This window comes from Gymnogyps californianus, chromosome 21 (genome assembly GCF_018139145.2).
Source record: "Gymnogyps californianus isolate 813 chromosome 21, ASM1813914v2, whole genome shotgun sequence".
Taxonomy (NCBI): Eukaryota; Metazoa; Chordata; class Aves; order Accipitriformes; family Cathartidae; genus Gymnogyps; species Gymnogyps californianus.
Window position 1 is genome coordinate 5293719 of NC_059491.1, and position 27357 is coordinate 5321075.

The 27357-nt window shown below is 38.0% G+C and overlaps 1 protein-coding gene across 4 annotated transcripts in view; it reads left to right on the plus strand.

The window, feature by feature from the left end:
* The window catches only part of KIF1B (kinesin family member 1B), a 98411-nt gene continuing 71054 nt past the window's right edge, over nucleotides 1-27357 (plus strand). For all 4 annotated transcript variants that reach the window (XM_050909364.1, XM_050909365.1, XM_050909366.1 and 1 more), the window contains exons 1-5: nucleotides 1-207; nucleotides 5619-5805; nucleotides 22490-22566; nucleotides 24864-25043; nucleotides 27177-27242. In XM_050909364.1, coding sequence (XP_050765321.1) covers nucleotides 5700-5805; nucleotides 22490-22566; nucleotides 24864-25043; nucleotides 27177-27242 — 429 coding nt within the window. In that variant the 5' untranslated portion in view covers nucleotides 1-207; nucleotides 5619-5699. The remainder of the gene's footprint in view (nucleotides 208-5618; nucleotides 5806-22489; nucleotides 22567-24863; nucleotides 25044-27176; nucleotides 27243-27357) is intronic.

Genomic DNA, 27357 nt, shown 5'->3' on the forward strand with positions numbered 1-27357 from the left:
CCCTTCCTTCCTGCTCCCTTCCTGGCGGCGGGGGGGGTCTCCCAGCCTCGGTGGAGGCGGCGAAGCGTGATGGGGATGGCCGGACTCTTCTCTCTCCTCCGCCCCGCGCTGCGCTGCTTCCCCAGCCCCGCCGCTTTCCCCAGCTGCTGACAGCGCCGGCGGCCCCGCACTGTCCGCGTCCTGCGGATACTCCCCGCCCGTCCCCAGGTGAGGGGTGGCTTGCGCTGAGGGGGCTCGGCCCGCCGGCCGCCGTTGGTAGAGGAGCGGGGGGAGGCGAGCGGGAGAACGGCTTGGTGCCGGGGCGAGGGGTGGGGTGGATGCCGTAATGCGGTGGAGGAGGCGGAGGTTGCTGGTTTACGCAGCTATTCGGCAGGGGGAACGTCGGGGTGCGCTACGGGTGGGATGGGGCCTGGGAAGTGGAGGTGGGGAATGGGGAGTATTGGCAGGACAGGGTGTCCCGGAGCTGTCAGGGCAGCGGCACAAGGGCGTGGGGCTCGACTCGGCCTTTCCTCGCCTGCATCTGCCTGATGCATGTGTTTGTCCCCCGGGACGCTTCCTTCCCCTTTCCCCCAGGCGCTCCGAGCCATGGCGGTGCGGCCGCTTCCCGTTCTTTTCCTCGTCTGAATCCCGTCCGTTGTGTGGGTCGCGAGTATCGCCACGTTTCGCCGTCCTTTTTCTCCTTTCTAGCTCAGATGAGGTGCAGGCGATAATTGTTTGTTCAGGAGGGATGCATAGCCCTTCAACCCGCTGGAAGATGCAAGAATGTAAAAGGATTGTGGTTTTCAGGGTGTTTTTTGTGGACCTGTAGGTAGTGGATCTGTCCCTGGATTCAGTGCAGCACAATTACTGAGGCAGCCATATTGGGATGATGATCTGACAATCCTCTGTGAGCTAAGTCAGGAGGCAGGCGTCAGGAGACAGGATGACAGGCCTGGTAGTTTTGGGGTCATTGGCAGAATATGAGTATTAAACTGAGGTTGGAGAGCTAGAATTCACCAGAAGCAGATGGTGAGTTTATATCTGTTCTCTGAAATGTAAAATAGGTTCATACCAAATTTTAAAGTATATTTCTCTTCACTTCCAGCTCCTTCTTAGCTCAGTTCTTTCTGTTATTGCACAATCCAGTACACTGGTGTGTTGATAAATAGCCATATGTTTATATGATCAGATTTTCAGTGCATTGCCAAGTTCTGCAGCACTGTTTTATCTGGCATCTTCACTTAGTACAAAGATAGCAATTCGTAGTGTATGAGTTCAGCTGATATATCAGACTGTCATCACTACCTGATCCTTAGTGGCAGACCTAAAATTGGATTCACTGTGGTCCTCTCGTTCATAAACCTCTGCTGCTCTGAACAGCTGCTTTGCTAACTTTCCATATACTAATCTCTATCCTTGTTCATTTTCTTTCTTGAGAGCTGTTGTACTGATTAAGTTACAAGCAATTTTTTTGTTTAAAAGTTAGCACGTTCTCTGATAGGCATACCTATGCAAATATGACACAATGGCTGGCTGTGTTAAATAGAAGTGATGCTTCTTCATTTGTGGTGTGTGATGTGGTTGGTGTTTTTTTTTTTTATTTGAATGTAGAGATACAGATTCTGAACATTGTTTTTGTAACCACTTTGAACTTGTTGCAATCTTCTCTGAATATATGAATAATAATTTGTCTCTAAATCCCTACTCTGCTTGTAACTTTATTTCAAAAAATAGCAATATGTTCTGTATTTTGACATTGCATAAAAACTGGTTTGCCAGAACTTTCAAATACATCCAAGGATCCAAGTCTTAATGAACAGCTTGTTTCTTTAAACATTTGTGTGAAAGTCCAAGTCTAGTTACAAGTGCCTTGAGACCATGAAGGGTTATTGACCAACATCATTGGGTCTGTCAGCTTGAATAACAGAAAACAGACAAGATATTTAGGTGATTTGCTTAATGACACACTTTAATATTAAAACCTCACTGTGTGACTTACAGGGTGGATATCTTTTAATAATAGTTTAAAATAAGTGTAAAATTAATATGTAGGATTTGGTTTTGTGCTGATGGAGCTCGCTAAACAACTCAAATATTATCTACCACCTGTTTTAGAGCCAGTGATATATGATGTCAAAGACTCAAGCATGCAGTTCCCTTCTTTACTTGGTTCCTCATTGGATTCATACAGACTGAACATCAAAAGATACACAGCTAGTAGACTCTTTCCAAGACATTAGGAGAATGATTCATTCTAGCATGGATGGCAGCCTTCTAAGCCTACAATGAACATAAAAAAAGCTGTCTTTTTTAAAGATTGTTCTTCTAAATCTGTACCGCAGACTGTATTGCACATTTTGTTTTGCTCTGTTGCAAGTTACATCTCCTATTACCACTCTGTACAGACAGTGTTTTGTAGTAGTGATACTACTGGGAAATGTGAACCCTGAAAAACCAGTTGCAATTTATTGTCTGTGATGCTATGCAACTTTGTCTCATTTTGCCTTATGTTATCATTCTGTATGATGAGGGCAATACTACCTTTATAAAATGTTATGACCAGTTCAAGTTGCTGGTAAGTGGGGAAAAAAACCTCAAAATCCCAACAACGTAAATTTATGGGAAGTTTGGAAAAATATATCAGTTTTGGTTAATTTTCTTATTAATGAAAATTAAGTCTTGCATAGTGAGATGGTGTTCATAACATCTGAAATCCATGTGCAGCTACAAGTAGGCATTTTGCTTACTTCAGCTATGAAAAATAGCAGATTTGAGAATGAATGAGATTTAAAATTACACCGCATTTAATTTTCTATGAGCACAAAAGTTAGGGTTGGGGAAAGCTGGTAATTGCAAAACTCTAGCAGTTAAATTTTTATGCTGTTGTAGGTGATTTTGTGACCTGTTCTGTAAGAATTTCTTCACAGCTGTGTTTCAAACAAGGCTATCATTTAGCTAGTGCATATAGAGTCTTTGGCAGTGTGCTTTTCATGCTTTCTTATTGTGAATATGGTGTTCAGAGGTCCTCAAGAATTTATTTTTTTTTTTAAGTAGATGATTCTTTCACTTCATCTTCTGTTTGCGAATTTCCTAGATATACTAGTTATCTGCAGAAATTAATGCAGTATTCTGAGAGGTATTTCTATGAAAACATAAGAAAAAAATCTTTATCTGTGGCACTCTTCACTAAGAAGGGAAAATAAGCTCCCTACGTTTCATAAATAATATTATAAGAACACATTGGTTGTATTTTTGTTTTATTTAAAAAAAAAAATCCATTCATCAGTGGCCTTACCTTTATTCATTGGTCCTTGTGGGAAGTTGACAAAATTATGGTTTGCACATTAATATGGATAGATGGGGAAAAGAAAGATGAGAACCACTAAGCCACTGTCAGGTAGACTTTCTATGATGTGCTACACCCTATGAAAATGCCACCGACTCATCTTTTTCTGCAATCTGACAAAGTAAACCGTTTCACTATGAGCTTGATAATAACAGAGATTTTGCACTTGATAGATTTCTTAAATTATATTTCAGAAACAGAATGCTTAGTGGCCATGTACAGTAACATTCCTGTTTTCTAGCAGCAATATTCAGGGTTAGTTGAATAATACTACTGGGATGTATCAGGATTAGTCTTGTCACTTAGCTTTCATGTGAGGGCACAGGTACTTATGCAAGGGTCATGTTAAGAAGGGAGAGCAAAAATTCCAGACAGTCGCTACTCAGGAAGAAGGTTTATAATGAAGCTACGCATTTGATACACTTTGTTATACAAAAAAGTAGGTACCTCTGAGCAAGCGTGAATAAAGCAGTCCTCTAAAACAACGCAGAATCTCCATTAAACTTTGAAGATCATGCAAATTCATTCCCATTACTTCTTTGCTCTATTCTATGTTTAAGTTTTTAGTGAAACTTCTTAAAATTCTGTACTAACCTGAAGATGACTGTGTGGCTGTCTCATGAATCATTATTCTACCAGTTTGCTGTACCACTGACATTGAAGTTCAGTTGGCTTGTTCCTAAAGACATTACTATTCTTCTAGTCTGGTGAGATACCTCAGGTACCTGCTACAATAAGGAATGCTTTAAATTACTTCTTCTACTTGATGGAGTAATTTAATTTCTGCCTTCACCGTGTGATGGCATTAATGAAGTAATGCAGTTTTATTAAAAACTTCTTGTACTGTGTGAGGATGTGTCATAACTTGAATTAAGCATGTATAAGTATTTTTACCAGCTGTAGAACTTACTTTAGAGCTGAAATGCTTCTGCTTTAGATCTGCCAGTAAGTTTTGTACTTTTGTGGCACTTTGATTACAACACTGAAACGAGCATTTCATTGGATATGTGGTGTACAGATAACTAGAAAAGAAGATGTCAAGGTTTCTGGGCCATGCATGGTGACTTGTGCAGGGTAGAGTTCTGCCCATGTTAACTCAGATTCAAGATAGAAATGACTGCATTGAGTCAGACCAAAGATTCACCTGGCCCTGAATCCTGTCTTCAGCAGTGGCCATAGCAGGTATTTAGAATATAAGGATAAATAACCATGTAATCATGTTTTCTCAGTATAGTCTTCCTGGTTCTGAGAGTCTGTGCCATGGAGGCTTTCCTAGCCAAGGGTGGTAGCTTTTTACTAGACCCTGATGGCTTTTTCTCTGAATCTATCCTATTGCTTTTTGAGTCTGTTTAACTTCAGTACTGACAGTATCCTGTGGCAATAAGTTAAACTGCTTAATTGTAGACGAACTGAAAAAATTTCTTCTAGTGGAAAAGGTTGGTCGAGGACAATACAATTGAACCAATCTTTATTAACCCTGCATCTCAATACTGTCTCGGATGTGCCTTGAAGTTTGGATTGTGGGTATCAGGGATAGTTTCCTGCCAGCTAAAGTGCTTCATCATTTGGATGCGGTAGGATTTGAACAACTGTTTTGTTAATGCATATGAATTTACTGGTGAACATTTGCTGAAGATAGATAGTAATATTTACCCTGAAGGCAATAATTTTTGATTCCTCTTCCTTATAGAGTGGTGTGTCCTTTAGTCGCTAGATGTACAAGTAGTTTTTATTTCCTTTGAGAAGAGGACTTTCCCAGGACTGCAAAGGGTGGGTACACCCTTTTCTCTGGAATGGTGTGTATTGAAGGTCAGTGTGATATGGCCCATCACACTTGTGTTAGTTTTAATATTGTGGATGCATTGTGGCAGCAAGGGTTGACAGAGAACCTAGATATGTAGTTTATGGTAGCTAGCTCATGTTGAAATCTAAGTAGCTGTATCTTTACTGCTAAAATTATCTTTGTTAGGTTAAGCCTAACACATGTTGCAACCAGATCTTCATTTTGGTATTGGCATCCCTACTTTCTGGGAAGAAAACCAAGTAATGAAAACAAATATGTTTGTACACTTCAAAAGAACTGCTTCAGATGACAGAAACTTTTGACTAGGGAGACAGTGTACAGGTGCTCTTAAGTGTATTTCCAATTCTGTCTTTGAAGTGACAGCTTTCGGGTGGGGAGAGTGATTGCAGAGCAGAAATTGAAGTTATCAAACAACTTTGAAACTCCCTAATTTTATCAACATCTTGAATGCAATAGCAGTAAATAACTAAATTATATTTTTCTCTTTAGAAAACACCAACAAGAAGGATAACTTGAAACACTCTTGACCCCTTCACTTTCATTTTCTTGACTGCACTACAAGCAACCAGAATGTCGGGGGCTTCAGTGAAGGTGGCTGTTCGGGTCCGGCCCTTCAATTCCCGAGAAACCAGCAAAGAATCCAAATGTATCATCCAAATGCAAGGCAATTCAACCAGTAAGTTTATTTTAATCTTGAGGGAATCTTTCTCTCTCCTCTCCCTTCCTGCTTAATCCTCTTCTTTTTGTCAGACTAAACTGAGTACTGTGTACATTATATCACCTAGAATTGCTCTTTTAGGGAATTTTCTCTTCTTAAACTGTAATTACAAACTAAATTGTCTCTGTATTTGACTAGAAAGTCTAAATCACTAGTATCTTGATTTTGATGCAGTTGTTGATGGTGTTTACTTCTGGTGAATTGAGAATTCTACAGAAAGAATAGAATACCAAAGTGAAAACCTTTTTGTTAACTTCAGTGTGTGAGAATATCATGTGGACTGATGGATACAGGGATACATTGCAGACCACCACATGATAATTGTTGTGGTATAACTCCTGCTTGGGTCTGGTGCTTTAGTTCTTGATGTGCTTATTCTGCAGTCTGTGCCTTTGTTTAGGAGCATAATTTGAGCGAGAAAGCTGAGAGGAAAAGGATGTCAAGTTTTATGCTTTCCAGCTTAGATGTCTAAACGACTGCAAAATAACAGACTGCATAAAATTATCTTATTTTCTAACCAATTAGAAGTCTTAGGGTTCTTAAATAATTATTGTGGGTCTAATTTGGAGGAGAAGACTCTTCTGTGGGAAACTGAATATAGGCACACCATTTATTGATTGATTCCCCCTCCCCCATGCTGCTTAAGGTCAAGGCAGTATTGATACCATTTGCTGCAGTGTTGTTGGTCATGTGTAGACTAATAGCTATATCTATAAACTGCTGCTCTTATGGTAGTTTTTCATTGTTAGGTAATCAGGTACAGTCATCTTGTCTGTAGCTGGAGGAAGTAACACTCCAAGAGCACCAAGTTACTTCACTGTCTGATTACTTGAGTATTAACTCATGCTTGTTAATACAAAGAAGGTTTCATACAGGCTGTTCCCTTTTTTTAGCCAAGGTTGTACTTCAGCCTGCTTCTGCAATGGAATTTAAGTCCTGGTTGTGGTCACTTAAATTATATACAATGTTTATGGTTTCATTGAAAGAGAGACATCATACAGAAGAGAGCTTGCTTTTCAGCGCAGTAAATTCTTATCTTCAGACCTTATGTGGAATATTACCCAAAGAAACTTTTTTTTTGTTAGATTTCAAAATTTCCATTTAAAATGGGGGGGAATGTTTAGAAGTCGTCTCATGTAGAAACAGGTGCTTGTATCCCAACATTGCCTGCCAACTTTCAGACCAAACCAGTGTAGAATGGAAGAACTATAGACTCCATTAGATGACATTTGTTATGGAAATGCCACCAAGCTCTGAACTACAGCAGCACCACTGGGTGCCAATGTAATAGGTTTTCTTGCTGCTGTCATGACATGACAGCAATAATTGTAGATGCTTAAGATTTTTGAACTCCAGGAGCCTGTGGAAACAGCTTGTTTGTGGTACAACGACAAGGGTGACCAGTGAATCTCTGGCAATCTGTCTGAGTTTGAAATGTGGTGTAGACAAAAGACACTGGTTCTGTTCCCGAATGCTAGAGCTGCACTACAAAGACACGTTTTCAAGAAACTGCATCAGCTTTCAAAAGGAGAAAAATACTTCCTGATTCATCTAGTTGGAAATTTCTTTACAGCACTTGCTATATTTTGTGCTCTGGAAATGTTCTAATCTGTAGCCTTCTATTTGAGTCCTATGGCTCTGATACAAGATGGGTGATAGGACAGATGGTCAGGTTTAAGTCATCAGGGGCCATTACAGACTGTGGAAAAGGAATCATCAGTTGCAATAGTTACACATTCTTAAAATCTGTGGGCTATTTTTTCCCTGTATTTCCCTCTTGGAGGAGAAATACAGAAGAAAGCAAGAGACAGAGGAGTAATTTTACTCATTGAACAGAAGAGGATCATATAATAAAAGATATGAATGAGGCATTGTTTGGTGGGGAAAAAACCTGAGCAGAAATCTTTTCTCCAAAGAATCTTCCTAACAAAGTTGTCTGAAGCACATAACTTCAAGCTGAAATTCTTCTGGTATGCTTTTAGGCTACATGTTAGATTTGGGGGCGTAAGTACTGTTGCTATTTCTGCCAAAGATTCTTTCTTTTTAATGATCCCTCAGTCTTTGCAGCCTCACAGTTATTGAACTCATTATTAAGGTCTGAACTTGTTGGCTAAAAGCTGACTACAGAAAGTGACATTAATGCAGCTGACTCATATCTGATGTGGCAATTTCAAAATAAAGGGAATTCAGTAGTAATTCTAGCCTATGGAGTTTCTGCTTCATACCTTCAAATGTGCTGGTGAAATGATCAAGGCCTAGATATCGTGCCTCTGAGAAGGTTATTTTTTCATTTGTGCACTAATCAAGTTGACAGAAGGCAAATCTGAGAGGCTGGTGATATGTTGAGTAGTGACTATTTTAAGCCTCCAAGACAGTTAAAGTTCCCTTATCTTGGAATTAAAGCCTAATGGACTGTTGTGATGAACAGGATTGATGAGACAGTGTGAAGTCTGATAGCTAAGAAGGGATTTTGACTGTTACTTGAAATTTAATTCTTTATGTATTGATGGGTCAAGCTATTCTACGAATCCTTTGTGGGTCCTGAGTTTAAACTTTGTCCAAGTCTGAGTTTTGTAAATGTATTGGCTGATACAGGCAGAGACTACATTATAGTGAAACTGAGGCAAAGTGCTTAGGATTGTTTTAAGGAAAACAGTATAGAGATACAGATAATAAAGTGTATCACAGGTGTACTCCATTTATTTTTTTTTTATGAATGTATGAAAAAAGGAGTGTGTTTTGACATCCATAATGAAGTATATTCTCGAAGTCGGAATGCCACCAGGGTTGTTGCCTGACACGCTGCTTTTGTTTGTCAGTTTTTGTGTGAATTCGGCTGTTCACAGCTTTTGGGGTTGCCTGTCATTCACGGTGGGCTTGCCAGCAAAACAAAATATCCTCCTGGGTTAGAGAGCTTATTCTCAATTTTGTTACACGGTTTAACTTTGCGTTAGAAGCAAAACAAGTGTAATTTTGTTGTGGACTTGAGGTCTCCTACAGAATTAACTTGTTATCCTATCTGGCTTTTATGTTGTTTACTCATAGAAGATCAAGGCCTTTAATCGAGATCCATAGTAGATCTCCATCTTTGTAATTTCTCAGTGTTTAAAAATGACAATGTAGCTGACTACAGTTCTGTATATGTCTTAATCTCAGAAAAAGAGAGTTCTTGCAAAGGTCTTTAACCCACAATGTTAAGAGCACTTACAGTGAGTAATTGGGACTTCTATTTTTCTCTTTGAAGGATGCAAAATATGGGAATTTTGAAATTGGTACTTGAAACGTACTGGTTTTTTTGTCTACTATACTAAGATGACAAGACTAAATTTTTTTTTTCCCCTTTATGGTTGCAAAGGTATTGATCTGCAGTAATACGGTATGTTGCACTTAAAGAATTGTTATTCTTTATGTTTTTAAAATATACATTGCAAAAATGGAATTCTGCAGTCCAGCTGAAGTCACATGTGCTGACTGCATTAAGGGGCTGGTATTTTGGCAGAAGGCCTGTGCTGCTCAGATCATATCTAATTGCAGATGGTATCCATTTGAATGATACTGCCAAAAGTTCTTCAGTGGAAATGGGAGACGTGGGAGCAGGAGAATAGAAGATAACAGAGGAATTCTTAAAAATAGGAGAAGTTAGAAGCTGCAAGATCCTACTACTTAAGTTAATTTGGGAATGCAAAACGCTTTCCAAAGAAGAGGTAATGTCACCATCAAATTACTGATTAAAAGACCCTACCGGAACAGTAACTGAGTGGGATTAATTTAGAAAAAGACTATCGTTTTTTATTATTATCACTTAGATATGATATTAGGAAACATAAGATTTGTTTTCAAAAGTACCTGCTATGCAGGTGGATTCAATTGACCTAAATGCTTTGTTTTCATTTGGAGTTATGTTCTGAAGAGCATATCTATATTGTCCATTGTACAGAGGTCACTAGTGGATAAGAACATATGCCCGTAAGTCTCATGCGCACATACCCGCTCAGGACTAGGCACAGTATAGCAGTGTTTGTAGGGTTCCTGGTGAGAGAAGGGAGAAGTTAGTGGGCTCTGAGGACTTTTCGTATTGATAATTAATTCCCGAGGGTGATCCCTCTGTTAGCAGTCCTTACTATTGGTTAGCTTGACACTGCCTAATATATTGTTTGTTTCGTATTCTGCTTATTACAGAATATTTTTAAGTGAAACTTGGCATCAGTGGACTTTTGAGTTGCTTTTTGTGGTGGTGGTATATTCGTAAAATCCCACCTAATATTGAAACAGACTGAAACTTCTGAAATAACACTTTTGTCTTTTCCTCTGAGATAACTTTGTTTAATTTTGTCAGTCTTTAAAATAAATTTGAAAATTAATCGGCTTTAATATTTTCTTTAAATTACTGGATAGGTGGTTTATTGTGCTCTAGTTCAAACTCGCAAGCAGTTTTTTGAAATGAGTAATTCAGGAATAGATCATGGTTGTCAGCGTATCTTGATTGAATATGTTTTGTCTTTAACTCCTGCTTTTTCACTTTTTTTTGTTTGGAATGATTTCCACCAATGCATCTTACCCACAATGTATTAATTACTTATTGCCTGTCCGCTTCATTAATTACTGTTTTTGTGGTGAGTGGGAAAAAGATTCTGCTGTGTAATACATGGGATGAAAGGTGAGCTGTAGATCTAAGAGTATTTTGTGTGTCAGTAGTTCTTGTACTCATTCTTTTACCAGCTTTTGAAATGTAACAAATATAAACGTTGGCAGCTGCTGTCTTGGATTATTGAAATGAAAAGCTAAGCTATTGTGTGCCTGAAGACTTCCCTAGTGTGGTGGGGGTTTTTGTGTGTGTGTGTTTGTTTTTTGTTTTTTTTGGTTGGTTGGGTTTTTTTTGTGGAAGTGATTTGATAATCCTGTCTGTAAATAAATAGCGCATAAATAAAAACAAATGAAAATGAAGCAGAGGTTCAAGCTAGTAGCTACAAGACAGCATTTAGATATTCATCACTAGCAAAGAGTCCAGCTAGCTTATTCTTTTAAAAAGCTAAATAAGTATGTAGAAAACTAAACTAATGAAGCGGGGAAATAAGGAAGTATCCTACTTGGAATACGTCCTCTGCAATTGATGTTACATTAATTGTGCACTGGATGAATGAAAATAGGTTTTAGCATCTTGTGGGTGCCAGTGACAGAGTAAAACAAAGTTCTCAAACTGTAGTTCATCGGAGATTATTGTATATTCTGGTTTGCCATAAACCATATTAATGTAGAAATGCACCTGTACAGTCTAGGTAATCTTGAAAGATATGAGTGTGACTGGATCCTCAGGTTAGGACTGAAAATTGCGTGTTTGGATTTTAACTCGGTAATAGTTTCTGTGGCTCAGTAATGTTGGAAGATTCTTTTGTGGACTGCTTAAGGTATTGGATGTTTAATGAAAATAGGCACAGTGGAGCGGTCCCATCTGCCAGTAACAATAGTCACAGCTGCTGCTGTAGACATATGGCAGTTAGGTTCTCAAGCAGGCATCTTTGGCATCAGAAAAACTTCCTAAGGCATTCTGGAGTTAATTTGTAGAGGTTGAGGAAAACAATATTTTTCTTCTGATGGTTGTTTGGGGTTTTTTTGTCTCTAAGGTTTATAAGCCTCTGGTCTAAACTGAAATATTTAAATAAAAAAAAAATTAATAGAGAAATATCTAATTTGAGTTCCTTTTCTGTTTGGGTTTTTTGTTAATTTTTCTTTTAAGATATGTCCTGCTTTATGCAGTTGTTCTGGAGCAAAATAAAAATGGGTGGGAAAGCAGGACTTAACTTAAAAGGCCTTTGATTTATGGCATGTTCGTCTAAATTAGTGATGTTTGAAATATAATACTAAAATTGCTGATATTTGAAAAATAGTACAAAAGTAAAAAATATTGAAAGGTTCATAGAGCAAGGTAACCTCATCAGTAATTCAGCCAGTACTTTATTGGTATACATTGACAGGGGATATTGTTAAATTTTGCCTTTTTCATTATTATGTAGCTCTAAAAAGTAGTAACCGTTTTCAAAGACGCTTAATGCTAAAGAAGGAAAAAAAAAAGTATGGTTTGCTGATCTTTTTCTTTCTGATCTAATTTTTAACTGTTTTCATAATGAAAAGACACACTGAATGGAAAAGAAACCCTATTGTGTGTGTATGCCTTCAGGAGAATAAGTTTGGTGGCTTTTTTTTTCTGCAGTAGTATTCTGTAAGCGTAGTTTAGATACAAGTTCCTTCGTGAAACTATCATGGAAATAATCTTTGGTCTAAATTACTGATGAGAAAAGTCCTTATAAGAAACTGGCTTTTATTTAGACTAGCACTGAGTACACGTAGATAGTAAAGTAGAGGCAATTTATGTAGCATATGCTACATAGGTAGAAAAGGCAAGCAAAAGAGTTCGTTGTAGTTGTCTTACCTAATATTTTACTTTTTTTCTTCTCTTGATGAGACATTTTTAATGAAAGTATAGAATAGGTGGGAGGATTAATTTTCATAGATAGATTTCAGTCTTGACTCTCAATCTGTCTTCGGAAAATGAATAATTTTAAATACCTCAAAAAAATAAGCATACCCCATTTCTGATGACTTGTGCCTGCCAGAAAGCATTGGTTCTTAAAGCATGTGTTGTGTAGTGTTTTCTCCTCGTACAGCTTGTTTTTCTTTTTTTCTTTCTTTTTTTTTTAATGTTTCCAGTTTTTTATGCTTGTGTCTTGCATGATAAGGTTGTCTTGGGAAAATAAACAGCAGTGGAGGAAAGTCACTTAACTCCTACCCTGATTTTCTGGTCTGTAAATTCTCATAACTGTGGTTAAAACTAAATGAATGTTTGCCCAATGTGTTAATACTACTTTGCATTCATGGTAGATGTGTTATCAAAAGAGGCTATTTTATGGGAAGATAAGTTGTGTGTCATGTGGAGGATGCATGAATTGTCTTGCAGTTGAGGTTGAAATGGGAACTGGTTTGAAAGACAAGTCTTAAGTCACAATAGTAGAGGTTACCCAAATTCTTCTAATGACTGTCCCGCTACCAATTACCACATTTGTTGCAAGTCCTGTAACAGGCAAGAGAAGGCTTGAATGCAAGTTTGTCTCAAAGAGAATAGGGAGGCAATTGCTATTCTCTTTAAATAGTTGTTCCAGGAGTGGAGTTTGGTGGGGAGTGGTTCTTTCTGCTTTAGTTTTTTTCGAATAGTACTGGGTAATGCTGAACGCAGACAAGAAACAAAGACTACGTCTGAACATTAGAGCTCTTTGTGTTTTGCAGGGTTAGGGATTTCTGTTGCCTGTCCGTAAGTCTGTCTTAATCACTGCCTCTGCCCTACAATATTGACAGTTCATACGTTTTGTTACAAGTCTTGAATTTTTTTTTTTTTTTTTTTTTTTTTTTTTTGAGAAGAAAAGAAACCTGGAGTTTTTTTAGGTGCTTGGTTTTCCTTCTAAAGCCTTTCTCATGATTGTATAAAAATAACTTGAGACGTGTTAATTCTGCACACAGTTTTTAAAAAAAAAAAAATCTATTTTGGAAGATGACTTCAGGGAGGTGGGAGAAGATGAACATTTAATGATTTTTAAATGTTAGAGGTACAAATAATGGGCCTGGAACAAGACCGTGGGATGGCTAGGATGTTCCAGCTAGTGTTAAATGCAGTTGGACTAAATTTAAAAAAAACTGTTACGGAGTTAGTATAGAACTGTAGTAGAGAGAGATAATATTACTAATGAACCCAGAAAATGGGTTCTGCCCCTTCAGAATTAGTGCCCACTGACACAGAACTAGGGCTTTAGAGATGATTCTTTTTATCAAATGCTTAAATAACATGCCACCTTCCAGTATGCAAGTAGAAGTAAAGAAAATGCAAATTGTCAATGGCAACTACTTTAAGAATTGGATACTTTCACTACTTGAATCCTTTAAGAAATTGAGGCTGGCAGAACTGACTCCCCAGGATTCCAGTGCTACATGATGTCCTCTTAATGTAGTGCTGGCATGTGTCTGAAGGTCAAAATGGCCTTTGGAGAAGGCCATTGGCTCTTGGAGATGTAGTCAAGTAAAAGCAGGGGGTAAAAGGAAATACTGTTTTATCTGCCTTGAAGCAGAAAACGTGAGGAAAGAATTCAGCTCAGCTCCAAGTGCTTAGCCAGCTACATACATAGACCTGATATGCATGTTCTGCAATAGGACATTTTCAGGTAATCAGTTGGCAATGGAAGTTTTGGAATGGGTTTTGGTTCAGCTTTTCAGATAGGTAGAACAGTATGGTTTGACTAGCTCCTGCTTGGTGCAAAGCCTGCTGGCATGCTGTTCTCCAAGAACACCAGCTGTAGAGATGGTATTTATAGCACTTGGATCTGTAAGAGCAGCTGAGGATGAGAGCGGCTTTCTAGCAGCTTCTGTGAGCAAGCATTTGCCTTGCTCTGGTGCTGTTGAGCCTAACACCCTCCCCCATCCAACCTTTCGCCCAGTACAGGGTTGAAATTCCACAGTGGGGAGAGAATCCGGTTGAATGAGCTGTTCTTAGCTTCTACTTGGTTTCCTTCCCTTTTAATGATTTGAAAAATGCAAACAATGCTTTGAAAAGCAAGCACTGCTTTACAAGCTGGAAGTGTCCATTTCCCTTCATTTATCTCTTATAATAACAACCCTGAAAGTCTGTCTTATAAAAACATATAGCCATATATCTGATTGCAATGTATGCCTAGGAAAGAAGCCTGTATTAAACGTCTTTGGGGTGTTATTCACGTTCCAACAAATAAAGAATGCCTGCTCCACCCTGCTCTCAGTAACGAACATGTTCTCATTGTTGTCATTCCAGTCTACAGATGGCGCAGATATTTTTTCCAGACCCATGCATTTTAAGAGACTGTATATTTAATTTTAATTTGGTCTTGTGGAGTCAATTCTGAAAGCCCCAGATCTTTTATATTGGTTAAATTGATTATTCAGACATCATAAAATAAAACTACTGCTTATATTGATTCAAATACAGTTTGAAGAAGGCACAGAAATGAAATATTTGGTATTTGTTTCCCCAAATGTTACCCCTTCCAAAGTTCTGTCTAGACTAGCATGTTTTTTGAAAATTTCTTCCTATTCCTTTACCAATAATTAATGAGAATAGAAGTGAAGACAGGACAGTGCCTTTTTTGCTAGCTGTTATCTCTTAATATGTGTTGGCATTTGGTAGGAATGTGTGCTATGTGTAGGTTACTGCTGCCACTAGAATTATTGAGGCTGGTGTGAAGCCTCTTTCATCAGATGAAACCTAATTTTATTTCATATGTAGAAATGAAAGAGGCTTTGTGCCTTCAGCATTGACAGATGTGGTAGCAATATGGGAATGGAAGATGTAAATGACAGAAAGCAGGCTGTATTGCACAAGTTATGGAAGTTCAGTTTCTTCAGTTCCATACCTGGCTTTCACTATTGTTGGGTTTTATTTCTGATTGGCAATTGATAGTTTGTTTTGTTTGTTTGTTTTAATATTAATCTATCAGTCTGTCCCGTCCTCCCCCACCCGCCCAGACTGTGTATCAGCTAATCCCAGGATTTAGCCCAAGTTAATTCTGTCTGCTGGTGTTTATCTGAAGAGCAAACTGCAGTTAGCCAGTTCTTCACTGGAGCACCCTTACAGTGACTAATATGTGGCAAATCTGATGGCAGAATGCCCTGTAATATGACTCTGATCGCTAACAGAGGTGGAGCTGCTGAATCTAATGACTTGACTTTAAATGCAGTGAGGGATAAGAGAATCATTTAAGTTCTTACCTCTTGTGTGCTTTATGCTCTGTCTCTCTATTCCAAGAGCTTATTAGAAAGAATTGCTTGTATCCCCAGATACTGAACTGCAGATAATTTCAAACCTGCAAAATTTGTGACATGCTGAGCAGCAGTGCTGACTGGGATGAAAACAGATTAGGTTTGGACTACAAATTCAGTGTCATAATCTGACATGAGATTTAAGTGGTTAAGAAGTAGTTTTGGTCATTCTTTGTGCCTGCAAAAATATTTATGTGGCTGAGTAGATGGGAATGGAATGAGGGGGCTGATCTTGGCTAAGTTTGCTTGCCTTTTTTTCCCCCTGCTCCCCCCCCCCCCCCTTCTCTGTAGGTTTCCCACTGTCTGTTTACTTGGTTAGTTTTAATGGAGAATGGAAGTGTGAGTACAGAAATGAAGGCTTGAAGCGGGAATGTGTTTGTATATATGTTTAGGAAGGGGTGCGAAGACAGAGAATGCTGCTTCCAGTTGAAAGTATCCTAGAAGACTATAACTTTGCATCAGCTCTCTGTTGTGCTCCACACTCTGGTTATAATTGTAAAATAAAGTGCACATTTAAGGTGTGCTTTTTGAATTTCAGGTTCAACAAATCATGATTGGATTGTAAGGCAAAAAAGTTTAGATGTCCAAAACGACAATAGGAATGCAAAATAATACATATTACAAAATATATGGGTACTGTTTCAATAGTGAAGTGGTCTTTCAAAGTTTGCTAGCAGTTTTTGCTAAAATTAAAAACTAGCGATGAATTTGATCTCATAGATTTGAAAGGTTGAAAGTGTATGTTATTTTTGTGCTAGCTGATAAAGCAGATGGTGGATGGTATGAAAAATGTTAATTAAGGAACAAGTAGGACGGACTGTGGAAGTACCTTATGCCAAGAAATTAAGTTGCCTGTTTAAGTAAGGGCATGTTAAAATCCAAATGTTTTGTGGAGATTGGTTTGTTACTGTTGATACAGCACATCTAAAATTATAATTCCTTCATTGATTGTGCTCCTGCTTTCTCCTTATCTTTTATTAGGCTGTACTGCTCCTACTATATACTTCTCTTGTACAAGGACTAATTAGTTAAAGTATGTGGGTCTTATGTAATGATATGAAATTTTAGATTATTTGGTGTGACGAAATTTGTTTAAAAACTGTTCTTTTCCTTACCTTTTGGTCAGGTATCAAAAAACCCCACCAAACTTAAACAGCTAAGCAGCTAAAAAGAATTGTTTAAATGATTTGAGCTTCAGAGAATATGTGGATTACTCCTGCGTAGAGGCATCTCAGATGGCGTGAAGCAGCTCTGTATGGCTTACTATATAACTGTAAGGAGAAATAGACTTTTAAAATGCAAGCTGTGTCTCTAGGTTGGGATGGCAGTGGGTATTAAATAAACTGCTTCAAATGAAATGACAATGCTGCATAGCTGTTCACACTGCACTTTTATTTGAATTCTATATCAATTTATGACATGTAATTACTTCTACTTATTCTATTTGCTTACCAAGGTAGAAAACTGATATAAATATTATGTCTTAAGGTGAAGCATATTATTCAAAATTTTTTTGGAAATTCATAATTCAAATCAAGAAAAGGAATAATATGGGCATTTATCTCCCTCAACCAAATTAATAATTTGTAGAGTGTATTTTTAAAACATGAATACTCCCATGCCTTTTTCTTAGCCTTCCATTCCAAAGGTAAATGATGGACATTAACCCAAACTGCAGTTGCTGCTTTGATCCCGGAAGAGTTTTTAGACACTGCAATAGGAAAGTTTCATCCTTTCCACATTTCTGAGTTGTGTGTGTAACCTTTTTCAGTAGCAATGCTATAGGAGATGGTGATTTTGTAAAATATTCCTTCCAGTTTCTGTTTGATGCAGAAAACTTAACTTGTGGAAAGCTGAAAGATTCCACATGACCTAAGAAGTTGGCTCTTGGTGAAGTAAGGGGCCTGAAAAAGGGATTGAGTTTCTCAGGAACTGGCTGCTTAGGCTAACTCCAACATTCAAAGTTGCTACGGTGCCATGCTGATCGCAACTAATTATAGCTGCAGCACAAAGCGTTAGTGTCAGTTTGCAAACAGAAGAGTTAATTCCCACATTGGACCTTTGAAATAGCAGATAAACAAATTTATTCGGTAAGATAAAAAGGCCATTAACGTGTTCCTGCTGTGATCGTCTGCCTTATTGCCTTTCTCATTTCCTGAGGCTCTGTAATTAAACCATTAGCTTGCGTACCATGCCATGAGTCTGCTGTGGTGAGAGGAGGTAGATAACGACCTATTTCATGATTCACTAATACAATTCATCTTGGCCTTGCATGGTTTAAAAAACAAACAAAATAACTGAAATGCTTTTAGTATTCTTGTGGGTATTGGAGACACTGGAAACAGCCCTCTTACTTTTTAAATTCTGTTTGTTTCCTTGTTCAGCTGAAAACACAGCCTGCTGAATAACATGGTACATAAAATCCATGTTGACTACCTAGTCTAATTTCTGCATGATCATTCCTTTTTTTTCCAATTTGGCATATGAACTTTTAGGATAAAGCTTACCTGTACTATAAGAAGTCTTTTAATTTCTTCAGAAATATCCATTAGCTTCTTTTAAAATTAAGTAGCTAGATTTCATGGATTTGCTTGTCCCTCCAAAGAACATGCTTGGTGCAATAGAAACCTTCAAGTTAGGTCAGTTACTTCCGTTTGAATTCCTGGTTTCTTAGCTGCCTCACCATCTTCTTTCAGGTGTCTTATCTCACATTATTGCGTACCTGATCACTTTGTTCAAACTCAGACCGCATCAGACATGACTGATGCTAGTAGCTACCCACTTGGTGCTCAGTGTTCCACATGAAGAGGGTTTCAGTCCAGTTGAAATCTGTTCAGGTCGTAATCTTGTATTTTCTCAATCAGTCAGCTCTGCTGGATTCGTTTGTAGACAGACTGAGAATTCTGTTAAACCAGTGATTCTGAAAATGAAGGATGTAGACTCTGTGTAAGAAACGGGAATGGGGATAAATAGACTTCAGGCTTGGACTAGAAGTTCAGTGAAAAGGCTGTGACTGGATCACAGTAGTGAGGGACAGCATGCAGAGTTCCTGGCAGCCAGGAGATTTTCTCTGACCCGTTCCTGCTGCAGTGGAAGGTTTTGGCCAGGCAGCTGCATTCCCAGCCTCTGACAGAGCTGCCTTCTTGCACATTAATCTCCCTTTTCTGATAATGCTTCTCAAGATATGCTTTGCAAAAACATGCATCCTAGAAAGTAGTCTTCAAAATAGTGAGCTGGACATGGAACTTAGTGTGAAGGAGCTGAGGAAAGCCTGTCTAAGAAAATAATAATAATAAAAAATGGCTTTAAAAAAAAATGGGGCGGAGTGGAACCACTTGCATAAATCATGGAGCTTGAAATTCACTCTTCGCAAATGCAAGGGATCAAATTTAAGCTTGAAGCAAGTAGGATGAAGCTGTAATGGCAAACTTGTAATGCCTTTCCAGACACTAAGCCTGTTGCATAGCTAGAGATCTTGTCTTTCATGGGTGGTCAATGTGCCTTTATGCACAGCAAGCTGAGTGGAAAAACTAGCTATTCTTCTGATTAAACATTTGGCTTCTCTACTTTCTTTTTGGAAGTGGTGGACTTTTCCTAGAGATTTTTAGTTGTTTTAAAAAACAATTAATGGGAAGTGTGTATTTTCACATCAGACCTGGTTTTGAATAATACTGAAATTTGTGCTGCTTGTTCTGTTTTCTGTTTCTGACACAGTAGAATCTTAGAAGGCAATTTAACTCGTTTCCTTGGAGAGACCAAGTGCAGCTTTGCCTTGGCCAAGAGAAATGTCCTTTTTGCTTATAAGCAACAATATAAAAATGGAAAAGAAAAAACTGATGAATACTTGCTATTTCACCGTTGATTCTGAGAGGAGACAAATCAATCATAACGTGAGGTAAATAAGTGAGATCAAAGCTCTCTTTTGTGATTGATTGCATTTGCACCTTAAAGTAAAACTGCACTGATGTGACATTCGGGTCACCAATACATGTTTTTAGATTGTGGTTAAAAATGTGTTTCTTGGTCAGCAAAGATGTAGCTAGGCTTCTGCTTGTCTTGATTGCCTTCACAGTTTGCCAGGCTAGGAGTTTCCCATTTCCAGGACAATGTTGCAAATGCAATGTACCAATAAAGGTAGTTGTCCTCTCTTTCCCTAGCCATGACTCTGCTCACAAGAGTAGTATCAAGAGTTTGGGTCAAAATTATTTGCTGTTGAGATTAAGCAACAGAATGCATATTGTCAGGAGAGGTGCTGGCAATACATTTTTTTTCATGCATCTGCTTAGAATTGTGTTATACAGTACATAGGAACAGGTTCTAGTACATAGGAATCGGTTCTATTTATTGCTGCTTTTTTCTGCTTTTAATGGTTAGATTACTTTCCCTTGAACTTACAGCCCAAAACAATTGAGGAAAATAATGTTATTCACCCCCAAAGATTGTTACATTGAACTAATGTGGAGATTGTTTTTTATTTATACTGCTTTTTGGAGTAGGAACTTCTAAGTACAAGGCATTACTTCTTCCTTACCTTTCAGAGCTTTGATGTTAAATAATTGAATGAGAAATGAGAAGTTGTTGAATTGTAGCAGTCCAGAATACACTGGAAGGAGAAAACTGATTTAAGTTTGGGGCAGGGGAGTTGTCTTCTGGGATTTGTTATTTGTTCACTTTAACTATAGAACTGGTTTAATAGTGTGTGCTGTAGATGTACTGCTGTTTGGTCAAAACTAGTAAAGGGAAACTAAAGCCATATATGATTGCTTTAGGTTACCAGTTATGTGTTGATGCCCATGTTGCTATCCAAAGCCACAGGCATTTTTGCCATGTGATACTGTACTGGTGCAAGGCATATTATTCATTGGCTTTGCATGTCTGTCGGCTTTTATAAGGCAAGAATGTCAGCACGAGGTGCATCCAAGTGAAATGGAGTTGGCCACAAGAAATAGAGTAGCAACTGTTGCTATTTGCAATCCAGGCAGCAATCTTTTCTCCACACTGTAATTTTGGACAACAGCCCTGCTCAGGGACACAGCATCTGGTAGAGGAGTGATTTAATTTTAATGGGGATTCTGTAACCATATTTTCAAAGATTTCAGTGCAACATGATGTTAAGTTCATATTTGAAATGATAAGAGATGTGGGTGTTACAATTTTTATTTATCACAGAAGGAAAGGGAGAAGCCCCCGTCTCCCACAGCATAGCCTAACTGACATGAATATGTGAGAAATAAGCATCCTTTGTTTAGGATGACTGGTATCAGGAAGTAAATCATCCCCAGGAAGACTGTCACCACCTTTGTATAGCTTCTTTCTTTGTAGATTTTGTTTGCACGTATCATAATTAGTGTATCACTCCCAAAGGCAGATTGCTGCTTTAGGTGCAGATGGGTGTGTGTAAATCTAAGGTGGTTTATCTAATTTTGATACCCTCAAGTGTATGCCTTTTTACAGTCCTTACTTACACAGATGGTGTTGAAAACAGCTGCTGGAAATAATAGATTTAAGTATTTCCAGCACTGTAGTACTGAAAAGAAGAAAGCAGTAGAGGTTCACTTCTGCAGCAAGAGCTGTTCTTATAAATTACCCTCCTTGGAATACAGAAACTACAGACATTCCATATGCCATTGAAATGACAGCTGAATCCACTGTGTATTACTCCTCCCCAGGCAAAGGTATAGGAAGCTGTTTTGTTGCCGGGAAAGAAAAAAAGCCAAACAAAACTAACAACCTTAAAGGTATCTGGAAGAGTTTTCATTAATTGTGGGCAATGCGCATGTGTGGGTCAAATATTGAAAGAATTAGAGGATCTGAGAAAAGGAAAAGAGCATAAAATTTATGGATGTACTGATATGAAGAGAAAATAGGGTTTTTTTCAGAGCGTGTTTATTCTGGTATTTGTAAAGTGTTCAATGACTTAACTCACCTGAAGATTCTTAGATTCTTATATATGAATACCTTGGAAGGAAAATGAAATCAAGGATTGCAAGAGCTGAAAAGGCAATTGGAGGTCAGCTTTTTGAATGGGACTTAGAAAGGCTATAACATAGGAACTATACACAAGCATTTTTTCATTCTGGCTTTTGTGTGTGTGTGTGTGTGAACTTTATCATAGGGCCATTGTATATTATATGGAAGTTCCAAAGAGAAAAAGTACACAAGTTGGTTGGGGGTCACTGTGGCATTCAGTGGCTGTATACAGTAAGAACATTTACCAGTAATTTGGCTGGTTCAGTTAATGTCAGTCCTACTAAAAATCTGTCTGTAGGCTTTATGCATGTAAAAGAAAATTGAAATAAACTATGCAGATAATCCCTGAAATGTCTGTAGATCCAGCTTTTTTCATATCTTCTTCCATGCCCTGAAAATACTGAGCTGCTTAAAGAAAATCCTTCTGCAATGAGCTTTTGTACTGTGTAACATGTATTTCAAAATAGACTTGAGTTGTGCTGCTATGAAATCACCGGGGATTCTTGAACTCTTTGTGTTTCAGATCTTCCTTCTTGCTAATATCCCTCAGCTCCTAAAAGCCAAGGGACCAGAATGACCTATGGCTTTCTGTCCAACAGAAGAATTTTGTTTAGCAGCAACATTTGTGCTAGGAATTTTTTTCCTTGACTTATTTCAAATAAGGCCTACAGAAATATAGTGTTAGGAAGCTGTGAGTCTATTACTTCAATCGTGTTACTCCTGTGCAGTGTGGCAACTCTGTGAATCCTCAGATTCACAGATTAAGTTGAGGGTCAGCAAGCTCATTAATTACGCTCCTAAATGTCAAGTTAGCTAAGAGTTTGAATTTTATTTCCTGTAGGTATTATCAACCCAAAGAATCCTAAGGAAGCACCAAAGTCCTTCAGCTTTGACTACTCTTATTGGTCCCACACATCGGTAAGTTCTTTTACAAGAAAAGAGTTTGTGGTTTTTTTGTTGTTGTTGTTGACTGGCTTGATTTAACTGCATTCTCTTCTGATCATGCCATCCCTGACAGATGTTTCTGCACTGTCTCACCCTCATTCAGGTTAAAAGCTTGTCATTGTATGTTGTCTTTTCCTTTTTGGGGGAGAGCAGAAAGCTAAACTCCTGGAGTTTGATAACAAGCTGTAAATATTTGAAAGATAACTGAAAATATTCTCCAACAATGTTCTGTTCTAAATATTTTAAGGATACTTATGAACCACAGTTAATTCAGTTTTGCCCTTAGACATGTGAAAGTTGCTGGAGTTCTTACAGTTCAAGGAGAGATGTGGTCTGGGTTCCCTTGGCATATCTGGAAAAGACAGAGTAGTGATCCGTGTTTCCGATTAGCTGCAAAAGTAATAAACTCTCATCTAGCTCCTCTGCCCCACCCTCCTGCGAATTGGTGCTAAGGTCTTGCTGACTTCCAGTAATTGTTCTACAGCAGAACTATGTTGTTCTGCCATCTACCCCTTCCCTGCCTTATTTTCTCAAAAGATATAGAAAGAAGCGATAATGCATTTCTCTGAGATTAATTTTAGAAACTTGGATGGTGCAAATAAGACTTAATATTTCTGAGCAGATCTGTGACCAACAGGATTGTTTTCATGATGAAAAACTTGGATTTGTGCAGCTATTTTACTGAATCTTCCAGAGCAGCCATGCAAGTAGACTACAGGATCAGTCAGAGGAACTTTATGAACATAATACCTGAAAACTAGCAGATAAGCAGCATAAGGAAAAGAAGTGGTCTGATAAAACCTTGATCCCAACGTTAGAATGTTAGCACAGCTAAATTTGTCCTGATTTCAGGAGCAAGTAATGTTAAAATCCAACATTTCAGGAAGAGAGAGAATGCTAGATTAAGAATAACAGTCACATACAATGTAGTGATGTACTCCTACAAAATCAAGTTTCAGTGGTATGTTATCTGTTCAGTCTCTTCTGGTTTGTGCAACATAAAACATCTGCATAGATAATCATTGGTATGATAATTTTTTCAAGTATATTTACGAAGGACTTTCCTAAATGATCAAGAGAGGACATCAGAAAAAAGAGCGTATACACTGAATCCAGCTTTCTGTCAGTATTTTTGTATCCTGTACCATGCCTGGAGCTGCATCTTGGATTGCCTCTCGTGACTGGATGTTGGAGTCTGATCAGTACAGTGCCTGAGTGCTTGAAACATACTACTGAAAAAATGGAGCATTAATTTCTACAATTCATGAAGTTTTGTTCTGAACAGGTTCTGTATTTGCCTTGAGATCTGTCAAGTGTATTCTTTTTGACATCTTTAACTTGTGATTTTTTCATTGCTTGTGCAGCAGTGCCGCTTTTCGAAATGTAACAAACTTTTCCATTGAGGGTTTGAAGGTGATAACTTGCTTTGCCTTTATACAGATTTCTATCACTCGATACATCTGCAGTAGAGTTTTTGTTTGTTTTATCACTGGGCTACATTGCTTTAAAGTAGCTTTTTTTTTTTTTAATTTAATGTTATATTTCAGTTTTATTGCTAACCTTGAGTTTAGCCATAGAAAAATGTTCTGATATGTTGTCCTTGACCAGTTCAGCTACTTGCTAATTTGAAATATGTATTGACATACTTAGGGATTTTGTAGTCACCAGTGAGGTTGTAAGTAGAAGCCTGGATTGGGTTAGACAGTGGAATCAGAGAGCTGCAAGAAAACGTCGTCATTTTAATGATTTGTTTACACTCTTTTAATCTTAAAAAACCCCAACAAAATAAACCTAAGCAACTTTTGCTTCTCTTTTCCCCCTGCTACCCTTCAGAGCCCTTGTTGAGACCAGCCACTGTGGGATTTTTGTAGCTTCCAGCCCTTTATTCATTTGTATTGACTCTCTGAACTCTACTTTTGCTTTTCTTCCCCTGCCTCACTCCTCCCAAACACCCTGAATCTCGTTTGTTGATGATCTTGCATGAAACTTTTCCAGTAGTGTCAACAATGTTCACAAAACAGAATTGGTTGGCTTCTTTGTGCAGATTGTTTCCTCAGCATTGATGGAGTGGTCCTGCAAAGGTTGTCATTGTTGTTCTTCGCCAGCTGGTACTGCCTTGTGAAAAAGCTGTGTGTAAAAATGTGCTACATTTGCCTCTTCCTAAGGAATTGACCTACAAGATAGAAGTAGGAAAAAAAACAGTTGCTCTTTGAAATGTTACTTGAATGATGGGATAAGACTGTATTTATGCTGTTTTCATGTTTTTTCAGCCTGAAGATCCCTGCTTTGCATCTCAGAGCCGAGTGTACAATGATATTGGGAAGGAAATGTTACTGCATGCCTTTGAGGGCTACAACGTATGCATTTTTGCCTATGGACAAACTGGAGCTGGGAAATCCTACACAATGATGGGCAAGCAGGAGGAGAGCCAAGCAGGCATAATCCCCCAGGTAGAACAGAACCCAGAAAGGGGATTTGGTTTTTATGACATGTTCAGACACACACTTGCTGATACGCTCTTTTTATATTGCAATAACAGTTAACAGAGAACCACAGCTTACTTCTGAAGTGAAAGAAGTCTGCTGGGGAAAAAGAGCTTTATAAGTAATTTTCCCTCTACTACTATTTTTTTTTTAATTGTACTATACACTCTGTATTTTTCCTACATCCAATTTCTCCACTTCCCCAGCAAACTAGTAAATCAGGATGTCTTATTCACTGGGTTTCTTGTCTCCTTCTCTGACTTTTGCTAGGACAGCACTTAAGCACTTTGTATTCAGCAGGAATTCAAAAGGTGGTATTACTGATGAAAGTGCCAGAAACTTTTTGTGGAAACAAGTTTCCCAAAGCTAAAAACTAAATAATATATCTTGGTAAGAAATTAAGCATATCAAAACATTGGGAAAAAATATTTAAGGCAACTGAGCACAGCCCAGTGTTATCCCCCCCCCCCCCCCCCCGAAATTTGTTTTTGACATTTGCCATGAAATTTGAAGAAGTTGAGATACCCCCACAAGAAATTTTGGCTGGCAACAATTTATGCTGTCATCGTGCATTTAGCATTCTATAGCTGTTGGTCTTGTGGCACTTGTTCTAAGTGCAGGCCTTCCTCTGTGTAGGCACTGACAGTGGACCAAGCTTGTTGGAAGATAGTGCATTCCTCCATTCCCAAAATAGAAATCTGAGGTTGGGTTTCAGTTTTGATAAATAAATATGCTGAACAGCTTGAGTCCTCATTCTGCTGCGGGTTTGCAGTAGACATTGGCCCTGTGCCACAGGTGTGAAATAGATGACACAGAGCATTGTTCTCTGTTAATAGCGTGGGCATATGTACTGAAATAGATTGCAAGTGTTCTGATGATTAGCTTAAAATAACATTGAAAGAGCTAACGTGATGAAGGACAGAATTGTTATATCTAAGCATTTTGGTTTTATTACAGTAATATAAAGTAAAAGTGTAACAGGTGAAACGAGCTGAAAATCTGACAACAGCTTCGTGCTAAAATTTTTTGTTGTAATCTTGATATTCCTATTTGTTTTTCTGAAACCTCAAATACATACGAATTAAACATTGCCCTAAAAAACCCCCAACTTAATAATGCTCCTGTAGATTTAATAATGCTCCTGTTATCTACTACAGTTTTAAATCAAAATCATTTCCCTCCAATTTCACTGGGAGGCCTTCTTGTAAAGGTACAAAATGAATTATCTGTTCAGGGAGACCTTGTTGAATCTGTTGTCTTTCTTGTCACATACACAGAAGGTACAGCATAACCATGTTCCAAGTAATACAAGTTGTTGACATTAAATTCTTACGTGTTGGCAAAATTCCCTGTCTGCCAGTCCCTAGTGTGAAACTTTATGATACTTTAACCATGTGTTGACTGAATACTTGCGAGCATATAGTTTCAAAATTGCCTATATTCTTCATAATCTGTTTATTTTTCATACAGTGGCTTGTAGATATCTGTTCCAGAAATCTCTTTCTACTCTTACTCCTCTCTGTACCCGTGCTTTTTAATCTCCAAATACATATCCATGGTTTGCCCACTGTTTATTTCTTCTTCATTTATTATCTTAATTTTAGGTCTTGCATTTCAGTTACTTGTAGACAGGCACCCTTGAAGCAGTACACCGCTGATAGTTAGTGTTGTTCATATGAAGATACTGTTAACAAATTTTGAAATCATTTCTGCCTGTTGATTTAAATCTGAATCCTGGAACTTCAGCACACTGAATAAACAGACTGTTGTTTTTATGAGACTAGAAGAGGATTAAGGATTTTAATAATTCCTTTCTAAAATTATTACGTCCAATTTCAGTTATTACAGGCTTTTTCTAATTTTATAATACAGAATAGTAATATTGGTTAAACCTAGAACAATTGTTGAGATACTATGTAAAATAAGGTTGAATGATAGTGATGTAGAATTGCCTCCCAGTAAGGCTGTATGTGGTTGATGTAATAGGTTCTTTTTCTTCCTCTGCCCTCACTCTAAAGCCAATTTAATGACATGTCATAGTAGTTACTTGTTACTACTCAGTAAAGACTAATTTCTGACTCGGGTTTAATCTCTTTCCAGCTATGTGAAGAACTGTTTGAGAAAATCAATGACAACAGCAATGAAGAAATGTCATATTCTGTAGAGGTGAGTACGGTGAGGTATCAAAGAATACCTGTGTGATGGACATCAAACTGAGCTTAGGTGCTACATTATTGATGTTGCATTAAGATGCAACATTTCTTTTTTTTTTTTTTTTTTA